Source organism: Pterocles gutturalis, unplaced genomic scaffold, assembly GCF_000699245.1.
Source record: "Pterocles gutturalis isolate BGI_N339 unplaced genomic scaffold, ASM69924v1 scaffold11828, whole genome shotgun sequence".
NCBI classification, from domain to species: Eukaryota; Metazoa; Chordata; class Aves; order Pterocliformes; family Pteroclidae; genus Pterocles; species Pterocles gutturalis.
The window spans coordinates 25,743-44,722 of NW_010118256.1; the positions used below are offsets into that span (position 1 = coordinate 25,743).

At 36.5% G+C, this 18,980-nt stretch overlaps 1 protein-coding gene across 1 annotated transcript in view; it reads left to right on the forward strand.

The window, feature by feature from the left end:
- The window catches only part of LRRC2 (leucine rich repeat containing 2), a gene marked incomplete at its 5' end in the record, with an annotated part of 40,673 nt that extends 22,426 nt beyond the window's left edge, over positions 1 to 18,247 (forward strand). Inside the window, 4 exons of the mRNA XM_010076137.1 lie at positions 12,492 to 12,637; positions 14,747 to 14,902; positions 16,696 to 16,832; positions 18,198 to 18,247. Of these exons, the coding sequence (XP_010074439.1) occupies positions 12,492 to 12,637; positions 14,747 to 14,902; positions 16,696 to 16,832; positions 18,198 to 18,247 (489 nt within the window). The remainder of the gene's footprint in view (positions 1 to 12,491; positions 12,638 to 14,746; positions 14,903 to 16,695; positions 16,833 to 18,197) is intronic.
- Between the last annotated feature and the right edge of the window lie 733 nt (positions 18,248 to 18,980).

Genomic DNA, 18,980 nt, shown 5'->3' on the forward strand with positions numbered 1-18,980 from the left:
GTTTGCTTTCCTGAAGCTCAGGGTCTTGACTTTTTGCCTGCTTCATATCCTTCAAGACTGCAAACTCCACAAGTGAATGACGACTGCAGCCCAGGCTCCCTCCAATCTTGATGTCATCAATTAGCTTACTTGCTAATTTCAAAAGGTATTTTAAATCTGAGGTTTAACAGTGGTGAATTTTTTGGTTTCCTTTGGTCCGGTTCTGTTTCTCTGCCCAGACCTATTCAGCAAAGGAAAACATTTAGCAGGAAGAGCAGAGGCACAACTCTACGTAAGTGTGGGGACACTTCAGATAAGTCCCCACTGGACATTTCCATGTAACTTGTCTTTGTGATTCGTGATGCACACCTCCCAAAGCGATGTCCTGCAGGCAGGACACCAACAGTCTCAACAGAAATGTAAAATGGCAGGTTATTTTGCCAGTATGTTATTCTTCAAAGCTGTAAACTTCCAAACCTGTTTCTTTCCCTTGCCATTTGTTTTTCACGTGTGTAACAATTATAAAATGAAAAACAAAATCAGGGGGATGTACTAGACATTAATTTTCTGGGGTTTCACTCACCAGTCAGGCACTGGAAGAATTCACCCTTAGCTCCTTCCTCTCTCATTCCACGGGATCATAAAGGACCTGTAACATCTTCACATTTGTAGAATTTTTAGAAAGTTACAAAGGAATAATATATTGGATTTCTTAGAATCTGAATTTTATTCGTATGGGTTTGTCAGGGCCACAAAGAAGACCTGAGTGGTGTAATAAAGGACTTGGTACTGTGAAGCCAACAGCATTATGCCAACCTCTTGCAAAATTCTTCATTTTAAATCACTGGCAAAAGTCCAGCTGATTTTAATCAGACCAGAATTTCTCTGCATACATTTCACAGTATCAGAAATGCTTTTTTCAATTGCTTGGCCTGGGTGCATTTCTGCTAGACAGAATTCAATCTTGCCCTTCTTTGCTCAGTGCTTGTATTCTCTTCAAATTTGCTTAAAGCTCATGACAAGTTGCTTTCTGGTAGAGTTGGCCAAAGTGCTGTCAATCCACGCAAAGCAACAGCTGCGTTATGGAACTGGTATACGATGTAACATCAAACATTAGCAGGAGGGGTGTGAAACCCAAAAGAGCAGGTGCAAAGGTGTTAGGTGTCGGAGGAGATCCATGGAGGCCTTACTGCTGCAGGAGCTCTCATAAATGTTTTAATAGACAAGGGGCTAAAGAAGGGCATGGGTCTATGTTAGGAAACAGGATTATGCAGTTAGGCACAGGAAAGTGTGTCAGTTGATCTTGCTCTTGACACTGTGCTTCCAAAGTCTACTAATTAACAGAGCATCACTTTAAAACCACTCCACTGTCAGAGCAAGTCAGCAGCTAATAATAACAACCCACTTCACTGGAGAACTGACTCATGCCTACCTCCATGCTGTGGTGACAGTGACCTTGTGACCTTTCCTTTACCTTTCACATGAGTTCAATAAAAGTAACATCACCTTTCATGGTCTGAATTTTTTTTTATAGTAGGGAATGAGAGAGAAATAATTTTACAGCTTAAAGGAAGACTTAACAATGAGCAAAGGGGCATAACGTGAACACCGCAACATGATTATGTTGCTACAAAAAGCATGAATCTAATTGTAAAAGAACTTAGTGGTAGGAAAGAGTATTTGGTACTGTTCCAGCTCTGCTTTCTCTGAAAGGAGTTCAAAATCGCATTGAGTCCAAAACAAAATAGGCTTTCAAAATCCTGCTTATACATCCTCCATTCATCAGTGAGATAATCTGAGGCAGATTGTACGTAACTACTGAACAGAGGGGAGAACAAATACATAGCACTATTATATTTGCATATTTTAACTTAAAGAAAAATGTTTCTGGTGCCCACATACATGGATTGATGAGAGTCAGAAGGGAGTTGTAGGTGAAGGGAGATAAAAGCATGTTATTTTTTATTCCATAAAGTGCAGCTAATGAGAGGTATTATTTATTCGGTGAGAAGAATAAAACTGGGGAGTCTAACTGAACTTAGTGCATTTAATTTATTGCTGGATACATTCATATCAGTTGTCAACTAATTATAAGTAATTATATGATTGATCAACCCTTCACAGCTGTAAACAACACTTGGTAAGGCTGACTGGGATTTTTATTCATCATTGATCAGTGGGAAAGGCAAAAACCGAGAGCCAGCCCCATCATATGAAAGCAGATGTCATCTTATTTTTTTGCCTCATATAGAGCTCAGTCAGGTAAGATCTCTGCTCTACTAGGTCTCCGCAAAAGTGTGTAGAATTAAACTCAGTGTGAAGTGGAAATGATGCTGAAGATGCAAGGGAATTCAGTGGAGGATATGGCCCAGTGGTTCCTGCTTTTCTTATTGAAGAGATGCCAGCTCACAAATTTGGGCCTCTGGGCTTGTTTCTGAACCACGGTGCAAAACATGATGAGCTTCAGATGAAGACATTAAAGGCTGTCAAACTCAGAACAAATATGAAAAACAGAGACACCTCTTCACCTGCTCTGTAGACTATCCGTCTAATTCACTAATGTGGATTGTTATAGAGCTGGTTACTATGGATGGAGCTTAGAAGGGGGTGGGTAGTTTTATGAACAATAAAAACATGAGTTACAAAGGTTGTAGTAGTGTTAAAGTACCTTCATGTTCTATGGCATAAACACAGCTTTTCAGAAATAAGATTTCTTAGATCCCCCTTATTTTTTACTTCGCAAAATTCATCCTGGTGATTTTTTTCTTCCTATCTATTTTTAATTGACATGTGTTTTGTTTGCTTCCCAATTACCTGGTTTACTCTAGCTCCATCAGCTGATTGCTTTCTGGGCTAATGGAGGCGACACTCTTAATCCCGGTCTGCCAAGTTCCCTGACCCAAAACGTGAGAGTCCATGTATCTGTTTACACGGGCAGGGTGGACGTTGGGTATATGTGGTCAATGCTTGCCTGTATGTAGAGTATGGGTGAAGAATGTGTATTACTATATGACAGAATTTCTCTGAATGTGTCTGGTTATACGATACCTTATTATATGGGTAAATGACTGGGGAGAGTATGCACCTCTAGATTGCTGCTGAGGGCTATGACTCCTAGCTTCAATCCTGTCAGGCAGTGTACACTGGCTGCCAAGCTGTCTTGAGGCTGCTATTTTGTCTCATCTTGAAATACGGAGACGGGCAGTTAAAAGTGATGTCTGACCCATGTGATCACGGTGACAGAGGGGCTGTGATGAATTAGAAGATACAAGTGTCAGGATCACACATGGGCATCACCATTTGATGATTTGTTGTTCTTCTTTTCTGCCTTTGTTGATGATGCTTGGTGGGGGATTTTTTGTTCTTGTTTGTTTGTTTGTTTATTCATTTGTTTTTGTTTTGATTTTTGTTTGGGTGGGGTTTTGTATGTGTGTGTGCATGCATGTGTGTGTTTTGCGATTCGGTTTGGTTTTGCTCGGGATCTTTGTGGTTGGTTTTTTTTTGTTTCTCTTTGAATACACTCCTTGCAGGGCAGGGAGGTGGTTAAGAAGAGGCCAGGCTAACCCAAACTGCTCTTAATATATTTGAAATATTTTTTATCCTCAGAAGCTTGATCTAAGTCTTCAGGTTACTAATACAAAATGCCCTTTGAAATACTGGTTAGAGGCAAAAAAAAAAGGTTGACTAGACTTGAGGGAGTAATGTGATGTTTCAGGATTGTAGAATGCTGGAGCACAGTTTTAAAAAAAAAAGTCAAGAAATGAGGAGGTTATAAAAAATATAGACCATTTTAAATCCCCACTAATTTCATTGCCATAATCAAAGAAAGTCTTGCTAGCTGCCTGAGACTTTTCATAATATGTACCTCTAGCAGTCCTTAGTATCTCAAGACTAGGAATCAGGAAACCTGTGTTATACTTTCTCTGATGTATTTTTTGACCAAGTGACTTCTTGCCACTGTGTTTCTGTTCGCTTTGCCCCATTTGCTTGTCATGGCTATTAGTGACATTAAAACTGCACAGTAGAGATCCCTCAACGTGATTTTACAGCACAGCATCACAGAGCTTTATTTGCAGTTCTATGTGCTCTGGTAATAATGTATTGTAATATACTGCTAAGTCACAGGTCTGCTTTCCAAATAATTCAATTTTTAGCAGTTTTCATCTCTGAAATCTCAGCAGACGAGCTGAGTATAGAGTGTTCAGTATTACTCTATTAGAACATCAGTGAGGCATTTGTGCCGTGTTCTGAGGCTGAAAAAATCTGAACTGCACTTGTTTGAACTGTGACATAGAAATAGAAGTTTTAATTATTTGTGTAAATGTCAGCTTCCTCTTAATTCTGCAAAGTTCTTAAACTGAAGAACATGTTGTTGCAAATCCTATAGTCTAATTATGAAGGAAGAATGCACCATGAATTTGCCATTTCTTGCTCAGCTGTTCTAATCTTTGCAGTCTTTCCTAATCTTGATTTAAGTCTTTCAGAACTACTGCAAAACAAAGAATTAACAAAAATAATTAAGTCCTTCCATTCTGTTATTGACTGTTGCTCGTCTCAGAATCTTGTCTACTATTGTATCTTTCCTTGAGAAAAACTGACAAGAAGTGTGGTGTTTTGTATGTAGGTGTACAATTGTTTTTTTTCGTGGCAAGTAATTTTTGGGTTATTTATTGTATATCACGTTGCATATATATCCAGCTATTTATTTGGTTTTTTTGGATCACTAATGCATATTGAACAGAAGACTTCCACTGAATTATATAGTTACTTTTTTCATCTTTCCATCTTTTTACAGTTTTCAGTCAGTTTAAGAATTGTGTGTAGTTCATTGTTCTTGTATTAGCTTGTACTTTTCCATATTAGATTTTATTTGCATTTGTGAAAATTTTCTCACTTTTAGATACGTGCTGTTAATAATAAATATTAAACCTTCTAAGTATTTGTTCAACAGTCACAGTTTCCTTTGTTATATTAATGTTTTTATATGCTCAAAGCATTACATAGGTATTTGTAAAATGTCATGTTCACAGAAGATATTATCTGACATTGCACATGATATACACAAATATGCAGAAATTTTTTGTTGTTTACTATTAAAACATTACTAGGGGAATATATGTCTCCAGCAGCAATGTGTGGCTAAGCAAAGATAAATTGCTTGGACACAATCTGAAGGGGTCTGGGTAGTAAAACACTTGTTTGGAAGCTGCTTATTTTGATATAGGGCACAGAAGAAAAAGTGTAAAATGTATCTGAGCTTATACTTTTTCAGTACCGTGAAACTTTACTCTACACAATTTATCTTCTCAGTAACTATGCTGGGGCATGCCAGAAGACTAATTTTTTTAGACATCTTTTCCTTGTTCTTTGAGACACAGGACAAAATTTAGCAATCCAAGGAGCATTATGGACGAAACCTTAAGTTGTGTTTGTGCCTACCTCTTCCTGAGGTACTCTGAGTTGATGGAAGAGCTCTTGATGTTCTTAAGAGCTAGAAGCTTCCCTGAAACCTAGGAGCCTCATGGCTACACTGTGGACCTGGCCAGATATTCTCTATGCAGGCAATTTTTTTTGTTTTTTAAAAAGACAGTTTCAAGAAGTGCTTCACTAGTGTATAAGGAAGGAAAAAAAAAATAACTAAAGAAAAGAAACTTTAAAGAATTTATAGTAAAAAACAGATAGGTTTCGTAGGCTTGCTATGTTCTTATCTGTGTGGCAATACCAAAGATCACGTGGCTGTGTGGTATTACTGGAGGGCTGCAATGTGTCCAGTGCCTGTGCCGGGTCTCTGTAAATTCTGAACCAGGGTAATTCTACACATAAAATGAGTCTTGAAAGCCCAGCATCACTACAAGCTTTCAGAAGTAAGTATATGAATAAGGATTCAGTAATATTTTTTATTAGTAGATGCAATATGAACAATAACAGCTTAATACCTTAATTTACTTGGATACACACAGGTTACTTGGACACAGCCCAGATGAGTAGGCAAAAGAGCAATGAAGCACTAAAAAACCACAAGAAGTCATGGCCTTATGCTCTCACTTGTACCACCAAGTTCTTAGAAAGTAGCCAAATGTCTATCTGTGTGAAAAACACCATCCACTTTGCATGTAACATATGCGCAATTCCTCAGCTTTCTTGTCCAGGTCAGGAAAAGATCTCTCCCAAATCTGAGTCTTTTATTAATATTAGCTATATTTTCAATTTTTACTTGTTTGTATCAGAGCAAGACAAAAAGCCTCCTAGAAATACTGTTGCAATATAGAAAGAAAATAATCCTTCGGGAAGAGAAGAACTCAGAATTTTTCCTGTTAGGTTTGTCACCTCCTCAAAGAAAGTATATACCCCCCCCCACATGTATATAAGAGCACTCTGAGAAAGGAAAGAGGAGGGAGAGAAAATTTGCTGTAATCTTGGCAAGCCAGAAAGCTGTGAATTCTTGTGTTCAGTTGTTGACAGTGTTCTCAGTTGTAGGTTTGTGTACTATCAGTGTCATGCACATGTAATCTGTGGCATTACAAGAGAAATAATTTTGATGATAGACATTTTGCAACAGTTTGCTCAGCTAGATAAGACCCAATTCCAGACCAGATGTATCACAGGGTGCAAAACAGACTCCTCTTCATTGTGGCTTTCCTGAATTTAGGGATTTTCTTTCTGAAACTCCTGCTTCAAGAACAGATAAATCCAGTTCCAAGTTGCAGGGTTCTCCCACTTGGTAGCCAATTAGTGGTATTTTTCAAACTGCCCTGGTGCCCGGCACCACAGTAGGCAAGAATCTTGTGCATTTTAGTGAAGCTACTCTGTGCCAAGGCAAAAAATAAATTCTACTATTTCTGTTTCTAAAGCAAAAAACCAAAGAGATGCTTATTTGTGGTATCATAGGAGGCAGCTCACAGATCACAAACCTCTGATCTCTGATGCTGAAGTCAGAATGTCTTTTCCCCCTTAATATTCTGTCTTCCTCTTACATTTCTAAACAAGCTAATTTCTGGCTGGCATTCCATGAAAGTCTTGTTTCCAAGTTTATCAGGCTACGTCTGTTCAATCTGGTGTAGAAAGCTGTCATCATTGCCCAACACTAATTTTAATAATCAGTCATCAAAATGGTGCTACTGTAATGAATTAGAGCCATAGAACCACATTCTTAGGCTCACTTAAATGTTTTTCTCACATCATTTTTCTTCTTATTTATTTTTCTTCTGTTGATATTATGCCATTACCTAGTTCTCTTCTACTGATACTATATCTTCAAATATCCTTGATACGTTTTTCCTTTCATATGAACAGTTACTATTTTGTCAATGTGAAACAAACTGATCAACCATGTACTGATCAACCATGTGTTATAGTTCTTTATTTTTGTTGTCATCTTTGTTTATAACATCTCTACAGAATAAAATTTCCTTCTCTTTTGGGTGTTTTCCTCTTGACCCACTTTGGCAAATAATGTTTTACTCTGGGTTTTAGAATGACTTCAAATTAACATACTCAGTTTTTAAAACCAGAAGGGTAACTTCACAGGCTACAGTTTTTTGTCATGGCAAAACAGAATTGTTGTACATGTTTAAATCATAATTAAGATGGCACCATTTCAATAGTATCTCTTCAATTGCTGTTGCATCTTGGAGCAGAAATGAAAAGCTTCTATTCTGTTGTGAAAGTGAGCAGTTTTGGCCATCTCTTGGTGAAGGAACAGGATATGTCTTAAAAGGGTCTTTTGATATATTCAAAGGGCACTTCCTATCCAAACATTCTGAAGAGGTCAGGTAATATCCATATGCTACTGACAATGCTGCTCTTCCTTTTCTAGTAGTTTTAATTAAAATGTATGAAGAGGTGCACTCAAAGTGAGATACTGGATCCATTTAAATTGATGAGAACCTTGTAACTGACTTTTGGTAAAGCCTAATTTTCCCTTCTAATGTGTGTCCTTAATTTACAAGTTTTGGAGGTTTGAAGATGAGATGATTTTATGATGGGAAAGTGCAATAATATATGCAGACTGCAAGTAGCTGCAGCAGTAATACTATGAAAATGTAATGTAACTAATCAACATAAATTTATTTTTTGAGACAGCAGACTTATTTTGGGTTCAGCCCAGAAAATCATTAATCAAGTACTTAATTTCATGCACATGACTCATCTGTTGGCTTGAAACAACTCCTATACTTAAACACATGATCCACATTCTTAGGAATTTTAACTGTATGAAGATGGTCCTGCTCTTATTGCTATGTGGTTCTTCTGTCACCTGTGAATGTCCAATATCTGATATTTTTGTGAATATTGCATATGCAGCCAGCTTTCTCATTCTTTGCAGACCTGATAAAAGGTTTGTGTATACAAAAAAACCTGCCTTAATAAACAGCAAAGTCCCTTTCTATTAACTTTTTATGCCTAGATCATCATAGCTATAATTACTCTATTACACTTTAAACATTAGGTGTTTGAACGATGGTAATGCTCTAAAGATGGAAGAGGTTAATGTTAAACTTCCAAGTAAACAGTTCAGCATCAGAATAACAGTGTCAGTGGATTAACTCTGCAAAAGATTTAGGGTTTTAGCATTGCAAAATCAGAATAATGTCACTACTCAGTTGAAGACTTGCTTCCACATACATTTTCTTGGATTTAGCTTATCACGTTACCGCCAAATGAAATGCTGTTTGAAGTTGTGCATTTTTACACTTCAGAGGGTTTTGTCACAAAATACATGAACCCACTTATTACTAAGAAGTGAGGTTGACTGTAAAATGTCTTTGCCTCCTGAAGTTTAAGCATCCAGTTTGGAAGTACAATGGCTGACTGGGCTATAAACGTACAAATGTATATCTTCACGAAAGATATCTTTTGCCTTTAAAGATGCCTTTCCCCTTCCTTTAATGTGTGCTTTTCTCCAGGAATGTCAATGAGAATATAGAAGGGGTTGCAGTTACAGCTCTGTGAAAGAAAAGCTGGGGATTTAGTTTGAATGCATGAGATCTAAGTGAACAAGTCTGCAGTTTCCACCTAGGGTGCTCCTTTGTCATATATACCACACAGATTTCAGCAAGCTAATGAGATGCTGAATGCTGATCTATGTGCTTGTGAGACAACATATGTGATAACCTGATCCTACTCATCGACCCATCACACTACTGAAGTGGTAAAAATTTTCTTTTAATTCATTGACTCTGAAATTTCTAGCCAAAAGCACATTTGTAACATAGACATTTCCAGGTTTATTCTTTGTACGTCTTGTCATACATTGATTTTGATGGGATGCAGTTTCTGTCCCAGAATGTTTACATGTAATTGAAAAATACAGTATTTTTATGGTAAGGCTTGATGTGACTTAACACCTCTTCATTTGTTGGTGCTAAGTAGTAGGCAACTCATGATAAACTTGCATACAACCTTACCAGTAAATAATTTTCATGGCAAAATACAGAACAGAAGTAAAACCACATCCATTATTCAAGTAACTTGTTCAGCCCAGGACATGGTGTCCTTTTCTTTCAACTGAAGGTTTAACTGTCAGAGGGAAGAGAAACAGTGGAGTTCTACAGTGTTATCTGGATTATTTCCATGAACAAAATTATTAAATTGTAAAATGGGGCACTTTGTCAAATAAAAATGACAACAGTCGTTAAACATAAGGATCACAATAAGTGGGCCCTGGTACCTAGACTATCAAATATAGCTATTTTTTAATGTGGAACTTACATAAAACCTACGTACTGATTGACACAAAATCATATAATACAGGAAAATAGCAAAAATCAGCATAAATCAAAAATAAATTGTAATGTAAAATGATGAGAGACAGGCTTGTTTAAAAATGAAATGTTTTAAAAGGTGTAAAAATCTATCAGTCCTTCAAGAAGAAATAAAATACACAGGGTCTTCTTTAGAAAATATAATACATACCTGCCATAATTTCCAATGCATCATATATTATAGGTGTTTGTTGGTAACATATCAGAGACAGATGAAATAAAATTTCTTATTAGCTTTCAATATACTACAGAAAATGGGCATGTTTTGTTAAACATTACCCTAAAAGAAAAAGTACTGAGGGCTTGCAGCTTACACAATATAATAATGGCTCCATATATTCTATCACATGTCGTACCAGACTTTGTATCCAGAGAGTCCATGGCTGCCTATTTTGTTGGTACATTTTTGTAGGAATACAGACTCCTAAAAAATGTAGGTTTTTATCTAAACGAGTATTAATACAATCTATTTTCAATATTATATGAAAAACGGCAGAAAAATCTATTTTTATTGAAAAAAATACTGCTACATTAATGTTAGTTTTAAAATTTAACGCAAAAAAGCACTTTCAGGAAAACATATAAAACTAGTTGCTGTTCCTGAAGAAATATCATTTTACCACCTAGTGTTAATGTTAGCAAGCTGTTTCAACGTGACAGGTGACTGCATGTGAAGGCAAAGTGTTCAGGATCTTGAATGAAAAATGATGTCATTTTATCTAAAATAACCCGCCGTTTGGTGTTTAGCGACTGTGACTTTTCCTCTTTGGAGATGCTTTGAGAACATTTTGGGTGGTATTTAAGCCTGTGGGACATTGTTTTAATTCTCTGCCCTCTAAATTCCTTTTGGGAAGAGTTTGCTGAAGGAAATGTGTCAGCAGTCTTCACAAATTGTTTTGAGTGCAGAGAAGCTTGAAATATTTACTCGGGATTTGGAATTGTGACGATAATTAGAGACCACAAAGTAAATGCAGTGTAAAGATGGTGCCAATTATTTTCTTTATTTTCTCATTGCTACGATCTAGAAGAGTCACTCTGCTTTCCTTGTTCAAAGGGAGGTTCTGTTTTGTTGGAAAAAGAATCAGTACCTGTAAACTTTACAGTATAGGAGTTATTGTTCATTGACAGTAGTCCGGCCTCAAAATGAAAAAAATGGTTTAGGAGTGAGAAATGTCAGAATAAAATGTGTGCTTGCCTGTTCCTAACCAAGATTGAGACATGAGGGGTGGTAATGCCTCACCAAGGCTGTTTTAATGCAGTGGTGGACAGATTCCCAAGTTATATCTTTGACTTAAGAAATTTTGAACCTTTATATGTTTGTGAAAGGTAAACTTAATTTTGTGTTCATTTGTAATATGATGATTTGAGTAAATCTCCTTGAAAAAATTTCCCCAGATGTTAAGGTCTGGCAGCAATATGTGGTTATATCCAGAAAAAAACCAAAACAGAAACACAACCAAACAAAAACCCCACACCCCACAAACAAACAAAAAAAAAAACTCTGCCAAAAAATTCCAAACCAAACTGTCTCTGACATAGCACCAAGAAGTGAATGTGAGCATTTCAAATGGCAGGGGTCAAAGTAAAATGAAAGTCTGGCAGTATTGTAATAAGTTTGGCCATAACATATAACAAAACAAGACCTGATTATTAATAATTAAAAAATAATTCTCAAGGATTCAGAATATATTTTATTACAGTCTAAATTTTTCATAATTTATTCTGTTGCTTTCATTTTGCTTGCTTTGGAAGTGGAAAATATATTTAGTTTGGGACTTTTGTTTTCTAATTATTTTCTACATTTTTTGAAACCTTCAGGCAAAGACCAATGAATTATTTTTTCCTACTTTCTCTTCTGTATCAGGATCTATAGAGCTAGATTGTGATGGTGACATATGATTAGAAGCTCAGAGACATAATTTCCATTCTAAAATACATTTCTTGGTTAACATTTATGTTCCTTTGACATTCACTTTAGCTAGCTGCATAGTTTTATGAACACTGGCAGTGTGAATAATTGATTCAGTACACAGCCTTATTTAATACATTTATTTCTTTAACGGGTATATTTTACATTTGTAGTTAACTTTCATTGTGCTAAAGCTTTAGTACTTAAAAATTAAATTCCTTTGAAAAGTATTCAAATAAAAAGCTGTAGTGCACTTTGTTATATATTTAGTTTGCAGTATGGAAGATGTATTTTTAAAGATCTTTGAAAAATTTTGGACCAAATTTTCTCTTGGCTTAAATTGGCAGTTTCATTTTCTAAGGGTCTCTTAGCAATATACCCTCAGTGTATAACAGAATTATAGCAAAGAAAATCTATGTATTTTTTATGACAGTTACAAAATTTCTGATATTAAGAATGGTAACCTGGCATCTATTGATTATCAAAGCTGGGTTTTATCACTTCAGAGCTTAATTCACACGTTACCTAGGAAGGAACCAAGTAATTGTCTGGTTCCAGCCTTGGTGTCATCTGAAACTATAAGGTTTTTAGAACGAAAATTTCATTCAATATAACAACAGTCTTAGAAAAGTAACGAACATTTTGGGAGAAGGTTATTTCTGAAATCCTTTTTCCTTCAAAATGATGACTAAGAGACAAGGCTGGAAAAAAATCGAGTAGAAAAAATCATGTAGTTCTTGTCTTTCAAAGTGCTTTGAGACGAATAAAAATGTTTGTTGAACGAAATGTCTTTTTGTGTTTACAAAATGTAACTAAAATAAAGCACCACTTCTTTCTAGCTAAGTAACCTGAAACAAGTCACAGTTGTGGACGTGTCAGCAAACAAGTTCCATTCTATTCCAATTTGTGTACTCCGGATGTCTAATTTGCAGTGGTTGGATATTAGCAGCAACAACCTGAAAGACCTCCCAGAAGACATAGACAGGTAGTTTATGTTTTAATTCATTGACAGGCTTGTGAACTATAAAGCAAATCTAAAAAGTAACAAGCTTCCAAGGGACACCATTAATGAAAAATCACACTAAAAATTCACATTTGGAAATGAGTCGGAAATGCATGTAAGCTTTGCCACTGTTATTGATGGGCTAGGTCAGAGAACAGGAATGATGTTTTCTAACTCTTTGATGGCAGATTGCACAGTCAGTGCCTCTACCGTTCACTTAACTAATTACATTTTCTGCTGCATTCATGATAATTTGTCATTATATCCAGCCATTGATATTTGGGAAGTTCGTGGAGCACACTCTGTCCCGGTTCCAGCAAGTGAGACTCACCACATGGAATTGGCAGCAGTATCTCTCTGGAGGGTAGATGTGGTGAAAATGAGTGAAAGATGAACTGAAGAATATTTAAATTGTTGAAAGAATCTGACAAACTTTGGCAGTAAAGCAAAAAAAAATAAATGGCAAGATTAAAGAAAACACTGACAATCCTCCCCTCCTGAAGTATATATACATGTGCACACATACACTCACTCTCTCAATTTAGTTTTAAAAAGTCATGCTGATCACTTTAATGGGGCTTGCTAGCTTGAGAATGCACTTTTCCTATCCCTGGGCCTATTTATTCAGTCTGGAGTTCTGTTGTAACTTGGTTTATGAAACTTTACATAGCCATAAGTAAACCAGAACAAGTATTAACAAGTTTATAAAAAAAAAAATACAGATTGTTTATTGATCCTTGAGGCAGAGGAAACTTCACCAAAAATTCATTCAGCCTTAACTTTCACAAGACCTTTCTGGGACATTGTGTAAGCACAGACATCTTTGACAGGAGGGCTGAAGTTTTAATTTATATTATTAATTCACCTGCTCTAACCATGACAGCAAAAACCTGCAATTTTTTTTCCAGAGATTTGAGGAGAGATTTGATTAACTTCAAAGAGCTTCTAAGAGGATATTTTTATTTTATGGAAGGATACCCAGGGATTTTTTTCTCTGGAACCTATACATATATTTCTCTATCTCCAAAATATTCCTTTTCTACATGTCATCTTCTCAATTTCATACTGAGTTGCCAGCCTTGATACCAAAGCATCATAATCAGACATCACAAAACAAGGTTTTCTTTGTTTTAGTTTGGATTTTGAATTTTGAGATGTATTGGGCTCATGTGCATTCTGAAGACTAGGAAATGTCAGGATCTCCCCAAACCCCAGTAAACTGATACTCTTATTCAGACTCATGGTTTCAACGCCTGCAGTGTTGAAGAACCTCAGTGAACTACCATGAGGTCTGTGATTAAAAAAGATGAGTTGGCAGCAAACTGAAGCCTTACTTAAAATCTTTCCCTGAACTCAAACAGACCATATGGGCCTGATAATCAGTAGCCTGCAACAGTGTTTTAGGAATGGACCCTTCTGGTCAAATAAAACAAACTTGTTTTGTCAGTTTGCTATGCTTTTCACCTTCTATCTACTCCAAGGAATAAATGCTCAGCCACGAGTTACTGTTGCTTTAGGAAAACCAGGGGAAATAAAGCACAAGAAGCCTGATACCTTCCTCTACAAAACATTGTCATTAAATTGATTTCAGTGGGACAACTTGAAAGAGCCATATGAGCAGAAGCTGGTCTTTCACTTGCTCCCCCCAGTACTAATTACCAGTGAGAAATAATAGGAGGGAGTATACTGCCCAGTACAGGTGTATCCAGTTCATGGGAAGCAGTGTGTGCACAAAGGTGCGAGCTGGTGACCCATATTTTTGATTAGTTCCAGGATACACATTGTGGGGCTTTATATCATACTCTGTCAACATCTTCTGTATGAAATCACAGTAATTTTTGTAAGATTTTGTCTTGGGCATGCTTCTGAGTACTTGTCAGAGGTATGATAATGACGAACCATGACTGGAAATTTCCATTAAAGGTCATCACAGTTTGTGAAGGTGTGGTATGAGTAATTTTTGAGAAGCCAAAGATGGTGCATGTAATTGTTCTTCTTTTACAGAAGATTAGGTCTGTATTGCTATTTTGGATAGATGCTCCTGTCTGAAGTAAATATTTTACTTTATTCTTATATTTTGTATTTTTACAGATTAGATCAGCTGCAGACGCTTCTACTACAGAAAAACAAGTTGACTTATCTTCCACGAGCTCTGGTCAATATGCCAAAGCTCAGTTTGCTAGTTGTCAGTGGTGATGACCTGGTTGAGATGCCCACAGCTGTCTGTGAGTCAACCACAGGTTTAAAGTAAGTAAAAGTGAGAGAGAAAGGAATATGTTCCTAAGAAGATAAAGTAGATGCACCCAGGAGAAATACTTTCACAAACACCAGTTTCTACTGCATACCTGGTGGTCAAATTCTGACCTAATTTATATCAGAGACCTTAAGGAGGCACTAAGGAGATTGGAAATTGCAGAAGAGCTGCAGCTTTCTGGTAGTCTTCTGACAGTTCCCCATGTTGTGCATCCATATGCCTAAACTGCTATTCCTGTGCAAACTTGGTCATAGTAGCTCTAACCCTGGAATCACAAAGTCATGCCCCAGAGTTGATAAGCTCAGTGCTGTCAAAAGGATGCTGCTGTGAGTGGCAGACATGATGAGTTAGGTGGCTAAATAGTGTCACACGAGTTTAGTAGTTCACATATTCTTTGTTGTGAAAGAGTGGTTTGCCATTGCATGCAGGATAAGACTAAAAGACCTTTTGGTCTGAAATTGCAATGATCTTGCATTTCTGTAGGTGATGTTCAGGTCTTTGATTATGAAACCCTTTGAGCCTCTATACTGGATCTAGCTAGGATGGAGTTAACATTCTCCACAGCAGCCCTTATGGTGCTGGGCTTTGTATTTGTAGATTGAATGGTGTGGATAACACGTAAAGTTTTTGACCACTGCTGAGCAGTGCTCGCACAGCATCAAGGCTGTCTCTCCAACCCTTCTTCACAAGGGCCAGTAGGCTGAAGATGAGCAAGACGTTGGGAGAGGACATATCTGGAACAGCTGACTCAAACTGACCAAGGGGATATTCCATACCATATGACACTACGGTCAGCAGTAAAAGCTAAGAGAAAGGAGAGGGGAGATGGGTCATTTGTTATTAAGGTATTTGTCTTCCAAAGCAACCACTACATGTGCCAAGTCTCTGCTTCCCAGGAAGTGCCTGGACACAGCTTGTTGATGAGAAGTGGAGAATAATATTTTTTTTTCTTTGATTTGTTTCTGTGCATGGCTTTTGCTTTATCTCAGCCTGTGAGTTTTTCATCTTATATTCTCCCTCTGTCCTGCTGAGGAGGGGGAGTGAGAGAGCTGCTTGGTGGACACCTGGCCAGCCAAGGTCAACCAACCACAGGCTTACAGCAATTAATGAGATTTTAAAAACCCATATGATTTGTTGGAACATTTGTTCTTTTAAAAGGAACAATTTTATTGATTTTTTTCTCTTCTTAGAGTGGTAATATCAGAGATTTTCAGAATGCTGTGCACTTAATTTGCGCATTATGTAACTTGTTTATGTGACCATCTAGTTTTTCACCTGTGATGTGTAGCTTTAGGAAATTTGCAAGTACAACATAATGCAAGTCCAGTCATGCATTGTAAAAGAGAAGCAGCATAACAACAACCAAAAAATGGAGATACAAATTGTCAACTAAGTCATACTAGCAACATTCCAGATTGATACACAAGATTGTTAGGATGGAGTTCATACTGCTCATTAGCAGATGTGAAATTACAGTTTAGTCTGTGAGAAGTTCCATAATAAAGAAATATACCTGTTATTGCATAGAATGCTTTGTGTAGATAGGTCAAAAGAAAGAGGTGAATCTGATCATTTTTATATGGAAAGTAGAATATGGAGAAGGTGCCTTTTGAAATCTTTGTTTCTAATAATAGATGGATCCTAACAATGCCATAATACAAAAATTGAGCAAGTGTTTTTCACGTTTCCCCTTCTGAGTGCAGTAGCAACTTCTAAAATGTCTTTCATGCTGGCCACTGATGTTTGGAAACCTGTTGCATATGTTCTTGTGTTAATCTCTCTCTAGATTCATAAGTCTCAAGGACAGTCCAGTTGAAACTATTGTATGTGAAGACACTGAAGAAATTGTAGAAAGTGAACGTGATCGTGAGCAATTTGAGAAAGAGTTTATGAAAGCATACATTGAAGACCTCAAGGAAAGAGGTATGTGTTAACTTGCAGTAAGCTTGCTGCTATCTTGGATATAAATTCAGACATACATTGGGAACATTGATGTTTAAGAGTACAAGTAATATACACTTAAACTGTAATTGTCTGTTATGATATTAGATAAGACTAAAATTGAAAATGTCAAATGTATTTTGTTAAAAGTTTGGGCTCTAACTAAATCACTTGATATTGAACAAATGGATACAAAATCAATGGTGTGTTTGTACACCTGTTAGACAACGATAATGTGTGCAATGAGTATCCTCATTCTCCAGATTTACTTACCTCTCTTGGGATTAGCATTAGCGATTTTGAATTCCTGCAGAAGTGCTTTCCCTCCTCAAAACAGTGTATATATTAAATGTTCTTTACATTGAGAGAACATTCTTTAACAGTGTATCTGTATCAATGTACTAATTGTTTAACAACTCTGAAATTATTTAGTAAAATCACTGCTCTTTTCTTTACTGCACAGCACCTGAAAGTTTGCATATTACTTTTTTTTGCTATGCTGTCTTATATTTACCACAATTAAGTTACTGTCAATCTCTAGTGTCTTGTTTAGTGTCAGGAAATAAAGGGAAAATTTCCTGTGAGCCAAAATACCCTACAGGCTCTGTTTAAATATCTTTGAGATTTTGCCGGTAGAAATTATTTTTTGTGGAAAGAATCTTATGGTATCTTTTCATACTTTGCATTTCATGTAAGTGGTCTGTATAGGAGTCCTACAAGGACCTGATAAAAGACATGTAAAGCAAGGCCACAGGATGTGGCTGCAGAATACTTTTCATGTTCTGATACTAGACTTTTGTTCCTTAAGGTCCATAAGCTGCACACTTGAGTATTCAAGCCATCTAATTGTAAAGTGAAGTCTGATATAAAAGTGCCAAATTCTGATAATGACCTGAGATAATAATTTGGCTTTAGAGATACTCGTGAAATATGTAGTGACGGAGTTGTATTTGCATACTTGTGAAATATGGAGTTTAAGATAACAACTTCCAGGCTGCCTGAAACCTGCGTTTGGCCCTGTCAAGCATAGACCAGCTTTGTGCAAAGCAGCTCAGGGATATGCTTTTCTGCCTTCCATGCTTTTTATGATGAGGTTGAATCCTTCTTGGATTTCCTGCTTTTGAACTCTTCAGCTATAGATTATACCAATACCTGCTTTTGAAAAGCAGACTAGAGAAGGAACAGCTTCTGTATAATAAGAGCCAGCAGAATTTCTGAAAAGATCACTCACAGAATACCTTTGAAATGAAATCAAACCTAGCTGTTTCTAGCTAAGGGCTCCATTTATTTGTGCTGGATTACATAGCTGAAATCTGAGATGTATTCCTTTTTTTCTTTTTTTCACAGATTCTGCTCCTTCCTACACTACGAAAGTATTACTCAGTCTTCAGCTCTGAAGATCAAAAATCTCTAAATCACTAGTGAATATCAGAATAAGTCTATTTTTATCCACCTGAATAGAAAAAAACTGGAAACTGTAGATTGGCAGAAGCATCACCAATTTTTTTGTTACTCTAATTGCTCCCAGTAACTACAGATAAAGCAAAGAGTAGTAGAGCTTTCATAAGATGCTGTTTCACCTTTTAAATCAACATATTTCTTTTAAAGTCCACAGCAACAGTGACTAATTTACATATAGACCTGCTGAAAGTAAATATTCACTGTAATGCAGCGTACCCAGGCATGGATATCCTCAGGATGAAGATGTAGGTTGTAGCTGAAATTATGGAACATAAATCAACATCTTAAAAAGAGATTTGATTTTATAAGATGGGAAGGATTAATTTAGAAAATGAATATAAACTGTTGGATTCTTAAGACCAAATAACACATTTAGTTCTTTACAATATTTAAAGTGTGAACACGTACATAGTTGTTTGCATTTACTTTCTGTTCTTCAAGGAAATTGTCCTCCTAGGGATTTTCAATTTAGATAAGTTACAACAACTTTATATATAGAAACTCTAACAATTTTGTTGCTTTTTTTCAAGCATATTATAAACTTTAAGCTCTTCACAAATTCCAGTGCCAATGTGACTGAAACTTCTGTGCTAAGCAGTCTTATAATATAACAGTGTATTAAATAAGATTTTAAGGACTAAGCAGAGTGAACAAATAACACCAGCAAAA